Source organism: Panthera pardus, unplaced genomic scaffold, assembly GCF_024362965.1.
Source record: "Panthera pardus isolate Hobbes unplaced genomic scaffold, ASM2436296v1 HiC_scaffold_20, whole genome shotgun sequence".
NCBI lineage: Eukaryota > Metazoa > Chordata > Mammalia > Carnivora > Felidae > Panthera > Panthera pardus.
In genome coordinates, this window is record NW_026526766.1 from 89,192,422 (window position 1) to 89,207,617 (window position 15,196).

The 15,196-nt window shown below is 51.0% G+C and overlaps 1 protein-coding gene across 7 annotated transcripts in view; it reads right to left on the reverse strand.

Annotated features, from left to right (window-relative positions):
• Positions 1-15,196, reverse strand: part of MED27 (mediator complex subunit 27) — a 240,810-nt gene that overhangs the window by 66,257 nt on the left and 159,357 nt on the right. For 5 of the 7 annotated variants that reach the window (XM_019420766.2, XM_019420762.2, XM_019420767.2 and 2 more), the window contains exon 5: positions 4,497-4,604. The exons of the other annotated variants lie outside the window; for them this stretch is intronic. In XM_019420766.2, the coding sequence (XP_019276311.1) occupies positions 4,497-4,604 (108 nt within the window). The remainder of the gene's footprint in view (positions 1-4,496; positions 4,605-15,196) is intronic. 7 annotated transcript variants of the gene reach the window in all.

Consider the following 15,196-nt stretch of genomic DNA (forward strand, 5'->3'; position numbering starts at 1 on the left):
TAGCATTAACATAACCTAAATCCCCTAATAAGATAAATTCAACCGAGACACTTCTATTTCTTCAGTTAAGTCTGACGGGTGTAAAATCAGGACAATGGCCAGGTATTCAACTTAAACCTGCCTTTTAACATGCTGAGTCATGGCTCTCCGCTCCTCCCTGGTTACCGTGAATAGCGGGTTGGTAAGTTTTAAAAGCATTTTTGTATTTTATTAGAGGAATGAGTGTACAGGAGCTTGATATCAAAAATACGCATCCCAGGTAAAGAGGCAGACCGATTAGGGCAGTGGTGGCCGGTGGTTACTGCAAGATGCAAAGTGACAGCCTTGCAGGGATTCTGATGGGAAAAAACCTGCCCGGTCTGGAAATGAGGGCGGTGGGGGGGGGGGGGGGGCGGGGGGGTGCAGAGGGTGGCGCTGGGCCACTATTGCAACAAAAGGGACAATTAAACTTTTCAGGACGTGCGGGCTGCTTGGGGTCTGGGGGACACAGACCTGCTGCGGTCGCAGAGGTTCAGGCCCCAGCAAGTCGGTGGCTTTCCAAGCCACACCCACCGTATCAGTGGCTGTGCTGCGACTGCAGCAGATTACCCCCAGGCCAGCACCCAGGCACCAGCTCAGCAAACGCAGGGCTGCAGGTTTGGAACAGCAAAACTGCAGGCAGCAATCTGTTCTTGCCGACCACACCCCAAGCTCCCACGGCTCCTTCCAAAGGTTACATTTTGTTTGGGGTAGGCGAGACATTTCCACACATTAATTACCCTAATGCTTACGTGTATATAAATATATATATAGATTCACATCCACCAGCATCAGTACTGAAAATAGAACGCTAATAACGTCTGCATGGTTTTGTAAAGTGCTCTGAAAAAAAGAAGGGGCTAATCAAATTGGCTAGGATTCGATTCCGGGCAGACCAGCCGTTTGAGGGCATCTCGGCCAGATGAGGTGAATGTACCTTTAAAAGCACCAGCGACTCGGTCCTCTCGATCTCGCTCTCCCCAGCGTTAGGGTCCCTGCTGACCACTTGGGCCGATGTGCGCAGCTGTAAAACGCGGCGAGAGGCCTCCAGTATCGCATCTGTGATGTGAATCATAGCTGAATTCAGCTTCCCAGACACACACTCGGGGTCCTGATGAGCAGGGAGCCCACGCTAATCTCTCATCAGGAAGACACGTGCCATGTGCACACGTGTGTGTACCTCCTTCATTTTCTAATTTACTTATGACTTCACTCCCTGCTGCTTCTTTGGGTCCTGTTGTGATGTTTGGTTCGCCACTTTTCCATCCCCGCTGAAGCATTTTCACATCCCGCGTGGGCTTCTCCGGCTATCCCTTCCCGTATGTTACCGGGCTTCTCCGGCTCTCCGGTCACCGAGGCACAGCCCCGGGACAGAGTCACAGGACACAGTTGGGCCCCTTGAGGTGCTCCTGGCAGACGGGGTCTGAGGCCTGGCGTGGTGTGACCGCGGGCAAGTCGCTGTACCATTCCGGGGCTCAGTCTCCTCATCTGCTGAACGAGTCTGACTTAGACAGAACCTAGGACTCTATTACCCCCGTGGGCCAAGTTTGCTCAGTAGGACACGTGTCCTACAAGGTCAACATATGGAATCCTCTTGGTGTTTCTAACAATTGCAAGATAGAAACGTAAACAAATAACCAGGAGGTGCTACTTCTAATCCTGGACAAAGACCGTTCTAAACGCTACGGTCGTGTTCACGAGGAAGCTAGCCTGTGCTGCGTTCGGACGCACACCTGGGCCTGTGTCTCCAGAGCCCATGCTCGCACAAGAGGCTCCTGGGAAAATGGGGACAGGAAGAGAAAGAGGATGGCAGGAGGTCAGTGTGAAGGGCAGAGTGAGTCTGTCAGGTGGACAAGGGGGAGAAAGCATCCCAGGCCAAGGGCACAGAGCGTGCAGACAGGCGACAGAGTCGTGGGAGCCCCAAGCGGCACAAAAGGCTGGAAGATGAAGCTTGCGTATGGAGACGGACGGCAGGCGAGGTCACGAAGGCAGGGGCCGCATCACTCGACATTTCTATGCACTGCTAAGGAGCTTGGATTTTATTCTAGAAGCCAGGGTTTTCAGAAGCATTGCTGGTCAACGCCACTGTCACAATGTACTCTGAGAGTAAAGGGAGAAACGATGAATTTGGGGTTCAAATAAGTTGGGAAAACATCACACACTATGTCCTCCTCTAGGGAGATTCGTAAGACACTCAGCAAACTAAAGCTTCTAAGAATTTCTACGGTCAAAACACCTACTGACCATTCCCTAACCCTGTGTTTCTCAGACATTTTGACTGTGGCCTGCTTCGTGTCCAACACCTATTACTAGTCTACTTTCCCGTCTGTTTTGGGCAATGCGGGGTGGTGCAAAGGAGTCATGTGCTTGGCTGTGTATCCTGGGAAGACCACTCTGGAAGCCAAGTGAAGGACAGGCCGTGGGAGGGAAATAAGACTGGAGACAAGGCACGAGGAGGCCAGTGCACTCTCTCCGTTGAGAAATGAGAACCCGGAAGGACAGGCGGGGCCCAACCTGGGAGAGATTTAAGCGGGAGAATCGCCAGAATCCACTAGATTTGAGGGAGGGGACGGTTTCAGTGGTTAGGTGGGGTACGATTAACAGCAGTGGGAAACCAAGTTTCGGGAGGAAGCGTGACAGGCTGAATGTGAGGTGCACCCGGGGAGGAGAGGTCCCACCTAGACACAGGTCGCGAGCGATCCTCGTGGGCTGACACACAAAACCACGCGTGGGGGGACGGTCGGAAGCCCCTGAAGAGGAGCGACCAGAGAGAAATCCTAGAGACGTACATTCGCGACTGTTTTCTAAGTCCCTTGTTTAGGTGCAGAGTAAGAATGACGTTAGTTATCTACCGAGTACGGACTAGGTGGCAAAGTGCCAAGTGCGTTCCGGGTCTTATTTAGGACACTTCCGGAACGGGGCAGTTAAATGCCACGTGAAAGGGATCAGGCAAAGCAGGTAAAACCTCACTCCTCAGAATCTAACATCAGAGAATGTCTCCTTCCTCTCTTGAGTCTGGATCTCTTATCACATGGTCGCTACTGCTGCTTAGCTTTCTAGGTTTCTAGCCTTCTGTCCCCAGTGCACCTGTGAGACCCTGGACGGCAAGGGCTGCGTTTCACACCAGCCGTGACTACGGAGTCGTGAACCTCGGACAAAGGCAACAAGAACCACAACTCTCAACGGCCAGGAGCAGTGATGCGGGGGCTCCTGGCCAGGGTACGTGCTGCCCCGGGGCTGCTTCTGCGGAGGCTAACCAGTTTGGAGCTGCTCGTCAGAACGGCCGCCAGAGTCCACGAATCGTACACAGGATCACAAATCATACACACGCCCGCCCCGATGACGCACATTATTCTCCATACCTGCTCTAAAGAGTCACTCTGGTGTTTCCGAAAGAGAAACAAGAAACCTCCCCTCGAGGAATGCTTTGTTTTCAATGGGGAGACATCCGAGAACTTGGCAGAGTCCCCGAAGTGAGAGCAGCTTTCCTCGTCGACAACACTTGAGTGGGACGTGGAAATGTGGGGTCACTTGTTCAAAACACAGCTCTTGTGCAACACACCGGTATGTGCTAAGCTACCTTTGCCACTTTTTGAAGAACGTTCTGTCTTCATTATAATGTGGCTGTCGGACGGGGCGGGGCTAGCACCATAACAAACTTTAGAATTTTTACGGGGATTCGCGAAGCAAAGGGAGAGCTCAGGAGAGAGGGGCAGACAGAGGCTTAGTGCAAAGAAGTGGGCAGGGTGTGTCCGGGTGGGCATCTCAGGCGGAGCAGTGCTCATTACGTTCCGGAAGCAAACACAAACGAAGGCTGTCAGCTCCCATTAGCATCCTCTGATGCTTGCTATACAGCCATATGGACAGTGTGCAGTCGAGAGAAATTAGGGGTTCACACGGGTGAACTGTCTATGAAACAAATCACCCATGGAAATAACTTCTCTTTTTTCAATTACTGTGTTCCCTAGATACTGCCGTGGATACGCGACTTCCTCAGGGCCCCTCGTTAGCTTCGTGGAAAAAGATCAGAAGCAGGCTGTGTGTCAAACTAACTCGAAGTTTCCTCATGGTTCTAGGAAAAGCAAGATGCCGAAAATGCCCAACCCTGGGCTATTGATGTGCTTGCACTACTAGGCAAAAAGGGAAAAAAAAAAAAGAGGAAAAAAAAAAAGACAAAGAAATCCATTTCCTCAGAAGACACATTTAATGAGGCAACTGGGGTCTAAGGTGATAAATTAGAAATTCAACTAAGGGCATCAGGCTTAAAGGAACAAGCAGAAGCATGATGAAAAATGCAGGGGGAGAGAGAGAGAGATGTTTTTCTGTGCAACGTTCATCTTCCCACTGATAAACTATGCTGGCTGATCATTTCGGCTATGACTGCTGGCGTCTAATGTCATTCATCTGGGACCGGACTACATCTGCTCTGGGATACGGGAAATGAAGGGAAACCGAACAGAAGACTCCAGAACGCTTACCTTGCCATCTTCCGTGTAGACATTTTCATTATATCCCTTAACTATTGTTCGATCAATGAACAGGCTCCGCATGACGACGATCACTTTCAACACCTTTCCCAAGGTCACCTGTCAAAACACGTGCAGGTGGGCATGAGAGCTTACACTTGAACACGCAAATGCAGGAAGCGGGGCAAGACGATGTGAACACGAAAGGGTCCCCCCTCCCTCTTGTTCCACAGAGACGTGCCGGAGGGCCTTCTGAGGGAAGACATCCTCAAACGTTCACGAACTAGCCCTGAGAACAAGGCTCTCCCGCAGTTGCTTCAGGATGGACGGGGCTCCATGTACCCTCCTATGCCGAATTTATTCACATTTTTGGCTTCTAAATCTCAAGATAAGTTCCGTATGTTTACTACTTGACGGATAAAATAAAATGCCCTTCTATTTGGTTCTATCTTAAGGTGATCCTGTTCAAAGGCTGTCTATGATTCTGGCATCCCAGGATCTGGTAAACACATTTGTTTGCCTGTTATTTCGTGGCCCCACGTACGCACAAGGATTATGTAGGGACGACAACAGAGAGATGAAAGGCAGGTGCCAGATGCCCGCCTGGCTCAGCGATCTATTTATAATAGCTGGTAGTAGCCGGAGACACAATACCAAGTAAGTTCTGGAGGTAAATGGAAAGTAGCTGAATTTTGTCTCCAAAAAGGGACACGATCCTGGAAATCCATTAAGCGCTTTCACTCTGTTAGAAACGAAGCACGTACTGTGGATAAAAAAGAAAACCCACACACCTAAAAAAACACGCAGTTTCCTGTAACGCCAGGGAAGAAGTAACCCGCCGCGCTTGCTGGGACGGGCTGGGCACTAAGACTAGAAGCGGCACCTTCCTTGCTTTCAGGGGCTCACGTAACTCTGCCAATGCTCTGCTAAGCCTCTTGTGTTCATTTCCTAGATGAGACCCTAGAGGCGTACTTGCAACACGACCCATCCCAGGCCCACGGTCTGGGTTGTTTGATGAGGCTCCAATATCACAGGATGGACCCCAAAAGACCCCCCTGTCCCAATCCTTTTTTTTTTTTCCTAATTAAAAAAAAAAATTTTTTTTTTACATTTATTTGAGAGACAGAGAGAGACAGAGTACAAGTGGGAGAGGGGCAGAGAGAGGGAGACACAGAATCCGAAGCAGGCTCCGGGCTCTGAGCCGTCAGCACGCGGCCCGATGCGGGGCTCGAACTCACAAACTGTGAGATCGTGACCTGAGCCGAAGTCGGATGCTTAACTGACTGAGCCCCCCAGGCGCCCCCCGCCCCCCGCCTCTCCCCCCGCCTGCCCCAATCCTAACTCCACGAGCTAACATGCACTCTGTTTCTGTGGATGCCGCCCTCAGCCGTCCTCTCCTTATTTCCCTGTTCTCCACAGCTTCTAACTGACTGTCCACAGCAAAAGCCCTCCTCTTTCCTCGACTAGTCCTGGAGGGGCAGCGAACATTCCTAGTATCCGGTTCCTTCAGTAACTTCTAAGTGCTGAGAGGAGCTCTCTATTTTCGTATGTTTAAAATGGCCCAGGATTATGAACAGTGTAAGAAAAAGATAGGATAGCCTTATTCACGTTTGAGAGAGTGTTCATAAGAACGTCTCGTTTCTGTATAGTACTTTCAAATGTTGTATACCACGTAGCATTTCATGGGCCACTTCCTGTATCCCTGGAAATCACTATTTAAGGATGTCAATAAACCACCAAGGTAGGAGCAATGACTCTCTCTAGTTTACGTGCACTCTAGTGGGGGGGGGGGGGAGGAAAGAAAAGAATCAAATTAATGGTTTTGTAATCATAAACACTGGAATGAACAGCCGCTCACTGGCCTGCAGTGGAAATCCAACACACCTTTCCCAACAGGGCCACCGTTTTCAACCGCCCTTTGCTAATAAGCAGAGATAACTAAGCAATTGTTTCCTTAAAAAAACCAAAGTCTAGCTGACTTTAACCAATAAACTGCCTCTGTCATTTCTCAGGCTTCTTAAGATGGAATTCAAAGAGAACACACACTAAAAACACTAGATATTTAAATGGAAAACTTTTTTTTGTTGTTTTGAAGAGTGACTTTTGATACTTTAAACCTAACAAATACTAAAAAGTTAACGAATAAATAAGCTTGCTATAGAAAATCGAAAATTGGAGTAAAAAGGCAGAAAATAATCACTCACAGTCTGCCCTTCTAAACTGTTAACATTCGGGGGGGGGGGGGGGTATTTCCTTTCAACCTTTTTACTACCCAAGATCTATGGACTCCACAGAAAGAGAGGCCAGACCTGTGGCTGCCAGAGACGGAGGGCGGGGCAGTAGGCGAGCAAAGGGCACAACGGTCCAGTTACACTACAGGTAACATCACCCACGATGACCTCAGCTAGCAGTTTCCAGAGCAAATCCTACAAGTTCTCTTTACGGGGAGAGAAGTCTCTCCCTTTTTCCTCTTCTTTCTGGTACTTCTATTCCAGAAGATGGATGTTCGCCGAGCCTCCTGTGGTAATCGTTTCGCATCAAACTTACACAGTGGTGTAAATCGATTACTTTGGAATAAAACCGGAGGAAAGAAAGAGCTACTGTTTCTGAATTTTTGACACGGTTGTAATTGAAACCGCATACATAATTTCAAATCACATTTTTATTTAAAATTCTGACATCGGCACCCGTTACACATCGCCGTGCAGTCTCCAAAAATGGTGGCTGCATAGCATTCCACTTAGTGGGTCTATTTATAATTTCTTTAACCATTCTCCTACTGCCGGACGTGAGTTGCTTCTAAGTTTTCCCTAATATAAACATGCCTACCATGTGCACTTTTGTTTTTGAGACGTTTATTTTCGAGAGAAAGAGAGAGAGATTGAGAGAGCATGAGTGGGGGACAGGCAGAGACAGAAGGGGACAGAGGATCTGAAGCGGGATCTGTGTTGACAGCTCGATGCGGGGCTTGAACCCACGAACTGCGAGAACATGACCTGAGCCGAAGTCGGACACTTAACCAACTGAACCACCCAGGTGCCGCTACAATGTGCATTTTTGTTCACTGTCTTCGTTGCGTCTGGGATTATTTCCTGAAGACCTGCAGAACTGTAATTACTGGGGCCAACAGGACAACTATTTTAAGGCTTCTGATACAATCTGCCAGCCAACCGTGAACCACAAGGGTTATGCCAGCCAGAAAGGTACGAATGCAACTATTTCACTCCTGTCTTGCCAGTAACAGGTGCCATTAAATCAAAACAAAAGCAAAACCACCCCCTTCTGGAGGGAGCAACTTAGTTATTATTATTATTTTTTTTATGTTTATTTGCTCCGGAGAGAGGGAGAGAGAGCGCGAGTGGGGGAGGAGCAGAGCGGGGAGAGACGGGGGATCCAGAGCAGCCCCCGACAGCAGCGAGCCCGAGGTGGGGCTCCAACTCACGAACCGTGCGATCGTGATCTGAACTGAAGTCAGACGCTCAAAGGACTGAGCCCCCCAGGCGCCCCTTAATTTCTTTAACCCATTTATTATGGAAGATTTAAACACATATACAAAGGTAAGTGAAATAAACTAAAGAACCTCCACAGACCCACAGTTCGACAGTTACAGCTCCTGGAAAACCCCGTTTCACCGCTACCCCCACCTACTTTGCCCTTTTCCTGCGTTATTTTGAAACAGGTAACAGCGGTAACATTGTTTCATCTGTAAACATTTTCCTTCTGTGGCTCTAAAGCATAAGGGCGCACAAAACAAAACAAAGCAAAACGCACAAGATTATGATGCCATCCCCCATCCCAATCAACAAGAATTCTCCCAATATTATCAAAACTGAAGTGGTCAGGGCTCAAATTTTCAACGGTCTCGTAGATGCCACTCTTAAGAACGTTTGCTTGTACCAGGATCTGAATACGGTCCACACCATGTGACGGGCTGACACGTCTCATAAGGCTCACCTAAAGGTTCCCCATCGCCACCCTGCCCCCCCCACCCCGTCCCCTTTTATTTGTTGAAGAAACTGGGTCAGTTTTTTTTCTATAGAGTTCTCCACAGTCTGGATTTTGCTGATGGTGCCCCCATGGTGTATTTTACACGTTCCTCCTCACTCTGTACTTCCTGTAAACTGGCAGGAGAGGAGATTCAGCGTGATTTCTTTTGGCTCCACAAGTTCACAGGCGGTGTCACCGTCTACCAACAGGAGGCAAGCAAGCTTGGGTGTCTCGGTAGGTGATGCTGGCAGCTGCTGACCCATTAATTCACCAGGGGTCTGTGCTGGCCACACACCAGGGTGACCATTCCGTCTTCATTTATCAGCTGGAACACTTTTATAAAGAGAAACCTCCCCTCATCTACGATTCGGCTACTCAGTGGTTGAGTTTATTACGCAGGAGGAGAGGCAGGATAAATGCTCCGTTCTTTCCCTTTATTTACCAGTTTTTGAAACAACGCATCAATTCACTAGTTTCCTTCCCGTGTAGACGGCTCAGTTTTCCACCCAACGTCATTATAAACTCGTGGACTGAAACGTATTTGATGTATCTGTATCTGATGCGATTATTAGCCTCACAGTCTTACTGATGCTCACACCGTCCTGTCTGTGGCCGGGGGGCATCTCCCTGGTTGAGTCCTTCCGGCACACTCTAGTCTCTGTGCCTTGCTTTCTGGTACAGGGCATTCCAGGCTTGTCTTGTTACAATTCCTGCCCGAGCTCATGAGTCAGCCGTTTCCTCCAAGAGTCCTACTTTTCCGTGGGAAATGGCATTTCACGACCACCATCAGGGCAAGAGAGGCAAATAATTTTGACCGGTTAAAATTTTTCTTTTCCATTTTATGAATATGAATTAGCTCAGTATTTTCCTGTCCACTTCTCCCCTAGCCTGTAATCGTTTAGACAGCGAACACCCCCACAGCTTGTGCCTATACTGGGCTGTAGCGGTTTGTGGACAACTTTATTATCTCTCAAACCGGTAAAGCTCTATGAAGTCTACCCATGCTTATTTTTTAGAAAGCCAGAAAGGACCCTGGTGTTCATCTAGGTTGAATATGCAGAGATTTATGGCTTTCTGAATTTTTAACGTGGTCATAACGAAACTACGTATGCGACTTTGAAGCCTGAGAGTGAGGCCCTGGAATCGGGTGCACTCGGGTCTCAGCTCTGCTGCTGGGAAGCCTGGTCACCTACCTTCTCTGAAGGTCAGTTTCCTCCAACCCAGGGGAGACGACGACAGCCCCACCTCGGGGTGGCAGTGAGGAGTCGGTGCGCCGAGAAAGCTGCACAACAGGCCCGGCACAGGGTGCCTCCCAGGGGCAGCTGTCGCTACTCGGCCCAAGCCCTCGCCTGGACTTGGCAGAGGCGAGATCGCTTGAAGCCGGTTAACGTCAAAGCCGGATCCACGACGGGCGCCGCCTCCAGTTCAGCGAACTTGGCACTGGCGTTAATCTACCTTCTTCTGCCATCACACCTGGGGCTAAAGGGAAGCTGCAGAGAAGGGGTGACGGTCGGGCTGGGCCCTGAGGTCCGAACGACAATGTGCCTTCCGATGAGCGGCTGCCGAGTCAGGGCCAGGGTCAGGGCAGTTTAGCGGAAGATGTGAATGAAGCTGTCACGTGGGCTGATCTAGACAGACCCTGCTGACACCCAAAAGAGGCCATTTAGTGTGCAGGTCAAGTGCACTGGGCTTCCTTCCCACGTCTGCCACCGGGCGGTGTGATCGAGGGGAAGGCAAACAATCTCTCCTGCCTGTTTGCTCAGCTGCGGAAGTCGGAGGGCCCGAGAGGAAATCAAACGAGTCGGTCCACGTGAAACACGTGGCTTACCGCTGTGGCACATGACAGCACGAGACGGCGCTCGGCGTTGTTTCTCCTGAGTGCGGTGTGGTGGACAGGGCTGCGGGAGCCTCTGCAGCTCCACCGAGATGGTGCTTAACGAACGTTCTCTAACGGGCTTCCCGGCCCTCACGTCAGTCTGCAAGGATTCACCTCCTCGCCTGTCTAGACTGCTCTAGCGTAGAAGGTAACTGGATGCACCAGGCTGTAATGACCTTGCAGTTCCGGCAGACTGATACAGCAAGGCGTCGCGTAGCAGCCCACGGACAGGGTTCTACAGCGTAGCCAACGCCGGCCACGGTCACAGGCGACACGCCCGGCGACCGGGGCTACGGGCTGGTTGCTGGCAACTGCCGGGGATACCGAAAATAAAGCTAATGCCATCTGGTAATGAAGCGGGTTTGCCGTTACCAAGGTAACACTTCTTCTACGCCGAGCAGCACATTTCCGGAGAGCTCACTCACTACTCCTGTGTCCGTCCCCATGAGGGTTCAAATGGCAAGCTGTGAGGAGTCTGAGGAAGCCAGTGGGCCTCCCAGCCGCTCGCTGCCCTTCCAAGGAGGCGCCTTTAGACACGCTGCCACGGCCTCGTCCCTCGTCAGGCTAGCTGTGCTCTGGGCAGCTGGGGCCGTGTCGGTGGTCTTCCCTATGGGGTCTCACCGCGGTTGCCTACCAAGGCGCGTAGCCCAGCAAGAGAATTTCTAGTTCACGATGGCAAGGCGAGTCGCAAGATAAGGGGAAGCGGGAGGAAAGTTGAGGATAACAGCAAAAACACTTAGTTGTGTTCTGCCGCCGACTGTTGCCTACCACACACTTACCACATCTGGTAGCTGAGATGTTGTCTATACTGGCAGACCACGTGAGCTTAGAAGTTGAGAGAAACTGATCGCCTAAAAGCTTATTCCCCTGGGGCGTGTGCAGAGGGAAAGGCACTTTGAAACTGAACAGCATCTGTGTTTAGGATACAGGGGAGGTGAGTGGACCACAAAGCTCATTTGCACGGGGAGCCTAGGACTGGATCCGGCATCCCTGAGCAAGCATAAAGCATGCGTGTGGGAGGTGAAGGGGGTAGCATGATCTCTGTCATTCAGACAAAGGCCACATGGCTGAGCAGGGGGGTCGGAGGGAAAGAGAGAAGCCAACCATACAGTCATCGTCAAATGTCATTTTCCAAGTATAACCACGGGAAAAGTCAAATATGTTAAGCAGACCCCTTAATATGTTAATTTGTACCTTAACTGACGTCTGCTGTGCTTTAAGTGATGTCCATCAAAGTGTGGTTAGAAGGGTGGGGATGGGGAGGGAGGGAGAGCCACAGAGGCATCTCTACACAGGCTCAGAAGGAATTATCTTTCGGTATGGTGTTATTAAGAACCTTCCTCTTGGTATTAATTCCGAAGAAAGAAAAGGATAAAAAGTGAATGGTTTCGGTAAACATTTACCGAATACCTACACGTCCTGGGCGAGGACACAGAGTCAATCGTGTAACCTTAGCACTGGAAAGGATTTAAAAAAATCAGTTTTCTCAACTCCCCCATTTTTTTTTGTAAGTAGGCTTCATGCCCATTGCCGAGCCCAACGCAGGCCTTGAACTCATGACCCTGAGATCAAGAGTCGGATGCTTAACTGACTGAGCCACGCGCGTGGCCTTCTTCAACTCCCCCGTTTTATTTTTTAATTTTTTAAAAATCTTTATTTATTTTTGAGGGAGAGAGAGAGACAGAGCATGAGCAGGGGAGGGGCGGAGAGAGAGGCGACAGAATCCGAAGCAGGCTCCAGGCTCCGAGCTGTCAGCATGGAGCCCCACGCGGGGCTTGAATCCATGAGCCATGAGACCATGACCTGAGGCGAAGTTGGACTCTCAACCGACCAAGCCAAGCCACCCAGGCGCCCCTCAACTCCCCCCATTTTTAAAGAAGGTTAAGGAGTGTCGAATATGGCTCCTGCCTTGAAGGAGGTGATAAAACCAGCGTGTGCCTGAAATAATTTCAGGGTACATAAGTGCCACGGCACGTGGGGCTCACAGCGTAGGAAGAATTTCGGGGAGGGGGGCGTGCTCCATCACGAAGCTGTCTGGCACAATCAGAAAGTGCTTGGTCTGGCATCTGTCCGATTTAGCACACGTTTTGACAAGTGGGGCTGGTTGTATAGACGAGCAATCCCCAAATGGTATTTCACGGAACATTCCTCCAAGAGATGTTCTTAGACGTGGCCTGGAACAAATGTCCAGTGCCACCCAGTCTTCTCCCTGTCTCCTGGGGGTCTTCCCCCGCGGACTGCAGCCTTACCACTTGACTCCAGAACAAGGACAGAGATGTGCCAAAGAACCCTGGGGTGCAGCCCGGCTAGGTGTCTTACCGTCATTCTTAATAGAAGGAAGCTGAGGTCTCGAAAGATCGGAGCCCAAGTTCCCTGCTTTTCTGTGCAGGGCCAGAAGCATGCCTCTCGCTGTCCCCCTCCCACGCCTAGCCCACGACCGGTCTCCCTAAATCACAAGAAATGGCGACCACAGAGCCTCGCTTCATCTAATCCTGCAGCCACCCGGCCGTCTTCTCCGGGACTCTGGTAAGTGGCTCAAAACCTTGCTTCAGACGACTCCTGGTTTCCCTCACAAGTGGCTTCATACCCACACTCTGGACCCCATCTATACAAGACCCTATTAGAGCACCTGTTTCCTCTAAATTTAGTGGTTTTTAACCCAAACTTAGCACTCTGACTTCTGCATAGCCGCTAGGTATGTGTGGTCCCGACACTCACATCGGGCCAACTGTTCTCCCGACAGCCGGCTTCGAGAAGCCGCGGCAGGACTGGAAACTAAGAGGAGCAGTGGGAAAGTGGCTGTCGCTTCCTTCTAGGAAAATGCTAAAACGGGATACAGCCACGAGGAAGTGGAGACAGACCAGCCCTGAAAGGTGGAAACTCCGGCAAAGCTGAGGTGTAGAAGACAGACCGGCTGGCAGTGGCCTGGAAGGGGGGGCCACCAGCACTGCGGTGAGATGGACAGTAATCGAACCATAAAAAGAAAATGGGCTATGTGACTTGGAAACTAAGGGGTCAAAGTGAGGGACTGTCAGAGACAAGATGGATGTTCTTCCAGGCTGAAGGTCACTCCTCTTGCTCAAAGGGTTGGATCAATTATACCTCCGATGATCAATGCAACGCGATGAAATGCAAGAGAAGAAAGGAAAAACGAAATTGGAAAGTAACCCCCAGGTACAGCCCAGACTTGAGACAGAGTCCTCAATGCCCCGAGCCGGGAGTTCTGCTTTCCCTACTCCAGAACCTGTCTCCCAACAAGTCAGAAAATCAACTGGCCAGCAAGGCACGAGGGCATGGCCGATCGGTGTATGGACTCTGGGAGAAAGAGACCTGAGTTTAGATGTTAGCTCTGCCCCTTCCCGGCTGCATGATCTGGGACAAGTTCCCTGGCCTGTGAAGCCCCCATTTTCTCACCTGTGCACTCAGGATAAGGCTGTTGTGAGAGAAGTTACCCCAGACACGTGCAGTGCCCAGCACTGGGATTAATACACGGCAAGCACTCCAGCAGTGGTCAGGCTGGGCTACCCCGCTGGCGCCCTGGTCACGGAGGGAGAGGCCCAAGTTCAGATTCTGCCTCTGCCACGTACAGAGCAGGGTGGCCCTGGGAAAACCAGCCCAGGGGAGCTCTGGCTGTGTCACCTCTAACGCGGAACCTTTATGAGAACGGGACAGCTAGTGGTATCAGGTCCCGAGGGGGGGCAGGTCACCACCGGCCCTTGCTACGTGGTGTAAGTTACGTGGAAGTTAGGGTGTTAATTACTAAACACCCTGCCTGAGAAGAGGAGGCTATTTTGCATTAGTGGCTTACGCTGTTGATGAATGACTCCGACTCATTTGCTAAGAGCACCCATGTTAATGTTCGGGTACCTGATCCTCCTGAACCCCTGCCTCTCTTCTAGGCTTAGACCTGCCCTGGACAGAGGGGACTGTGCCAGAGAGCACGGATGCGTTTGACAAGCCTCATCAAAAGGTTTCAGGACAGGGATGGCCTAGGAAACAACTTCCTCTTTCACACACTAACTGTAAATTTCCTCACCATCTTCCTACCCCTGCACCCTTGGCGATCCCATCAAAACAACACAAATTCACACACGGGGTTAAAAACCAGAGTGAACACAGGTGGACTGTCCATCCCGATCTGGGTTTCCAGCTACCTGTGGGCTCCCCTTGCAGCGTTATGACAAATTCCCCAAATCGTCAAAAATAAAACTTAACTCCCTTTAATTTATAAACTGTATCTTCAACTACGTCCTAACAGCTCTTCTGGGAAAGAGGAGGGGGACTAACGCACGGCCGGCATGAAAACCGGGGACCCCAGTTCTGGAAGGATTCACGTGCCTGCAGTGGGGGTTCAGGTTAGCTGCCGAGAGGAGAAGCTGACCACCGTGTTCTCGAACACTGACCATGGCAAGCTTCTCCTACCAGATGTGAAGGGGAGTCTTCAACGACACGCATGTTTCCTGCATACCCTGTACTGAACACGCCGGCAGGGAGGCCCCTGCACACATCGTTCCAGCTCATGAGCCGACCTGCTTCCTGCACTGGAAGGGGGCGGGGCCCAGCGGCAGAACTGGCCCGCGGGCGACCCCATACGGGGCCCTGGAAGGGAAGGCTCCGCCCAGCCCGGCCAGGCCAATGGGACTGCCTCCTTCTAGAATTCGGACTGCAGAACGCGGAGACGAGCGGGAAGAAGCACGGCACCAGCACGAGAAGGAGGCCGTGTGGGAAGAGAGGGAAGGGGTGAAGGGGTGAGGAAGGAGCGGGGCAGAAGGACAGACAGACACATGCCGCGACCCAGAGCTGCCGTGGACCACAAGTGCCTTGCTCTTCCCTTCCTCCCGCCCTCCTT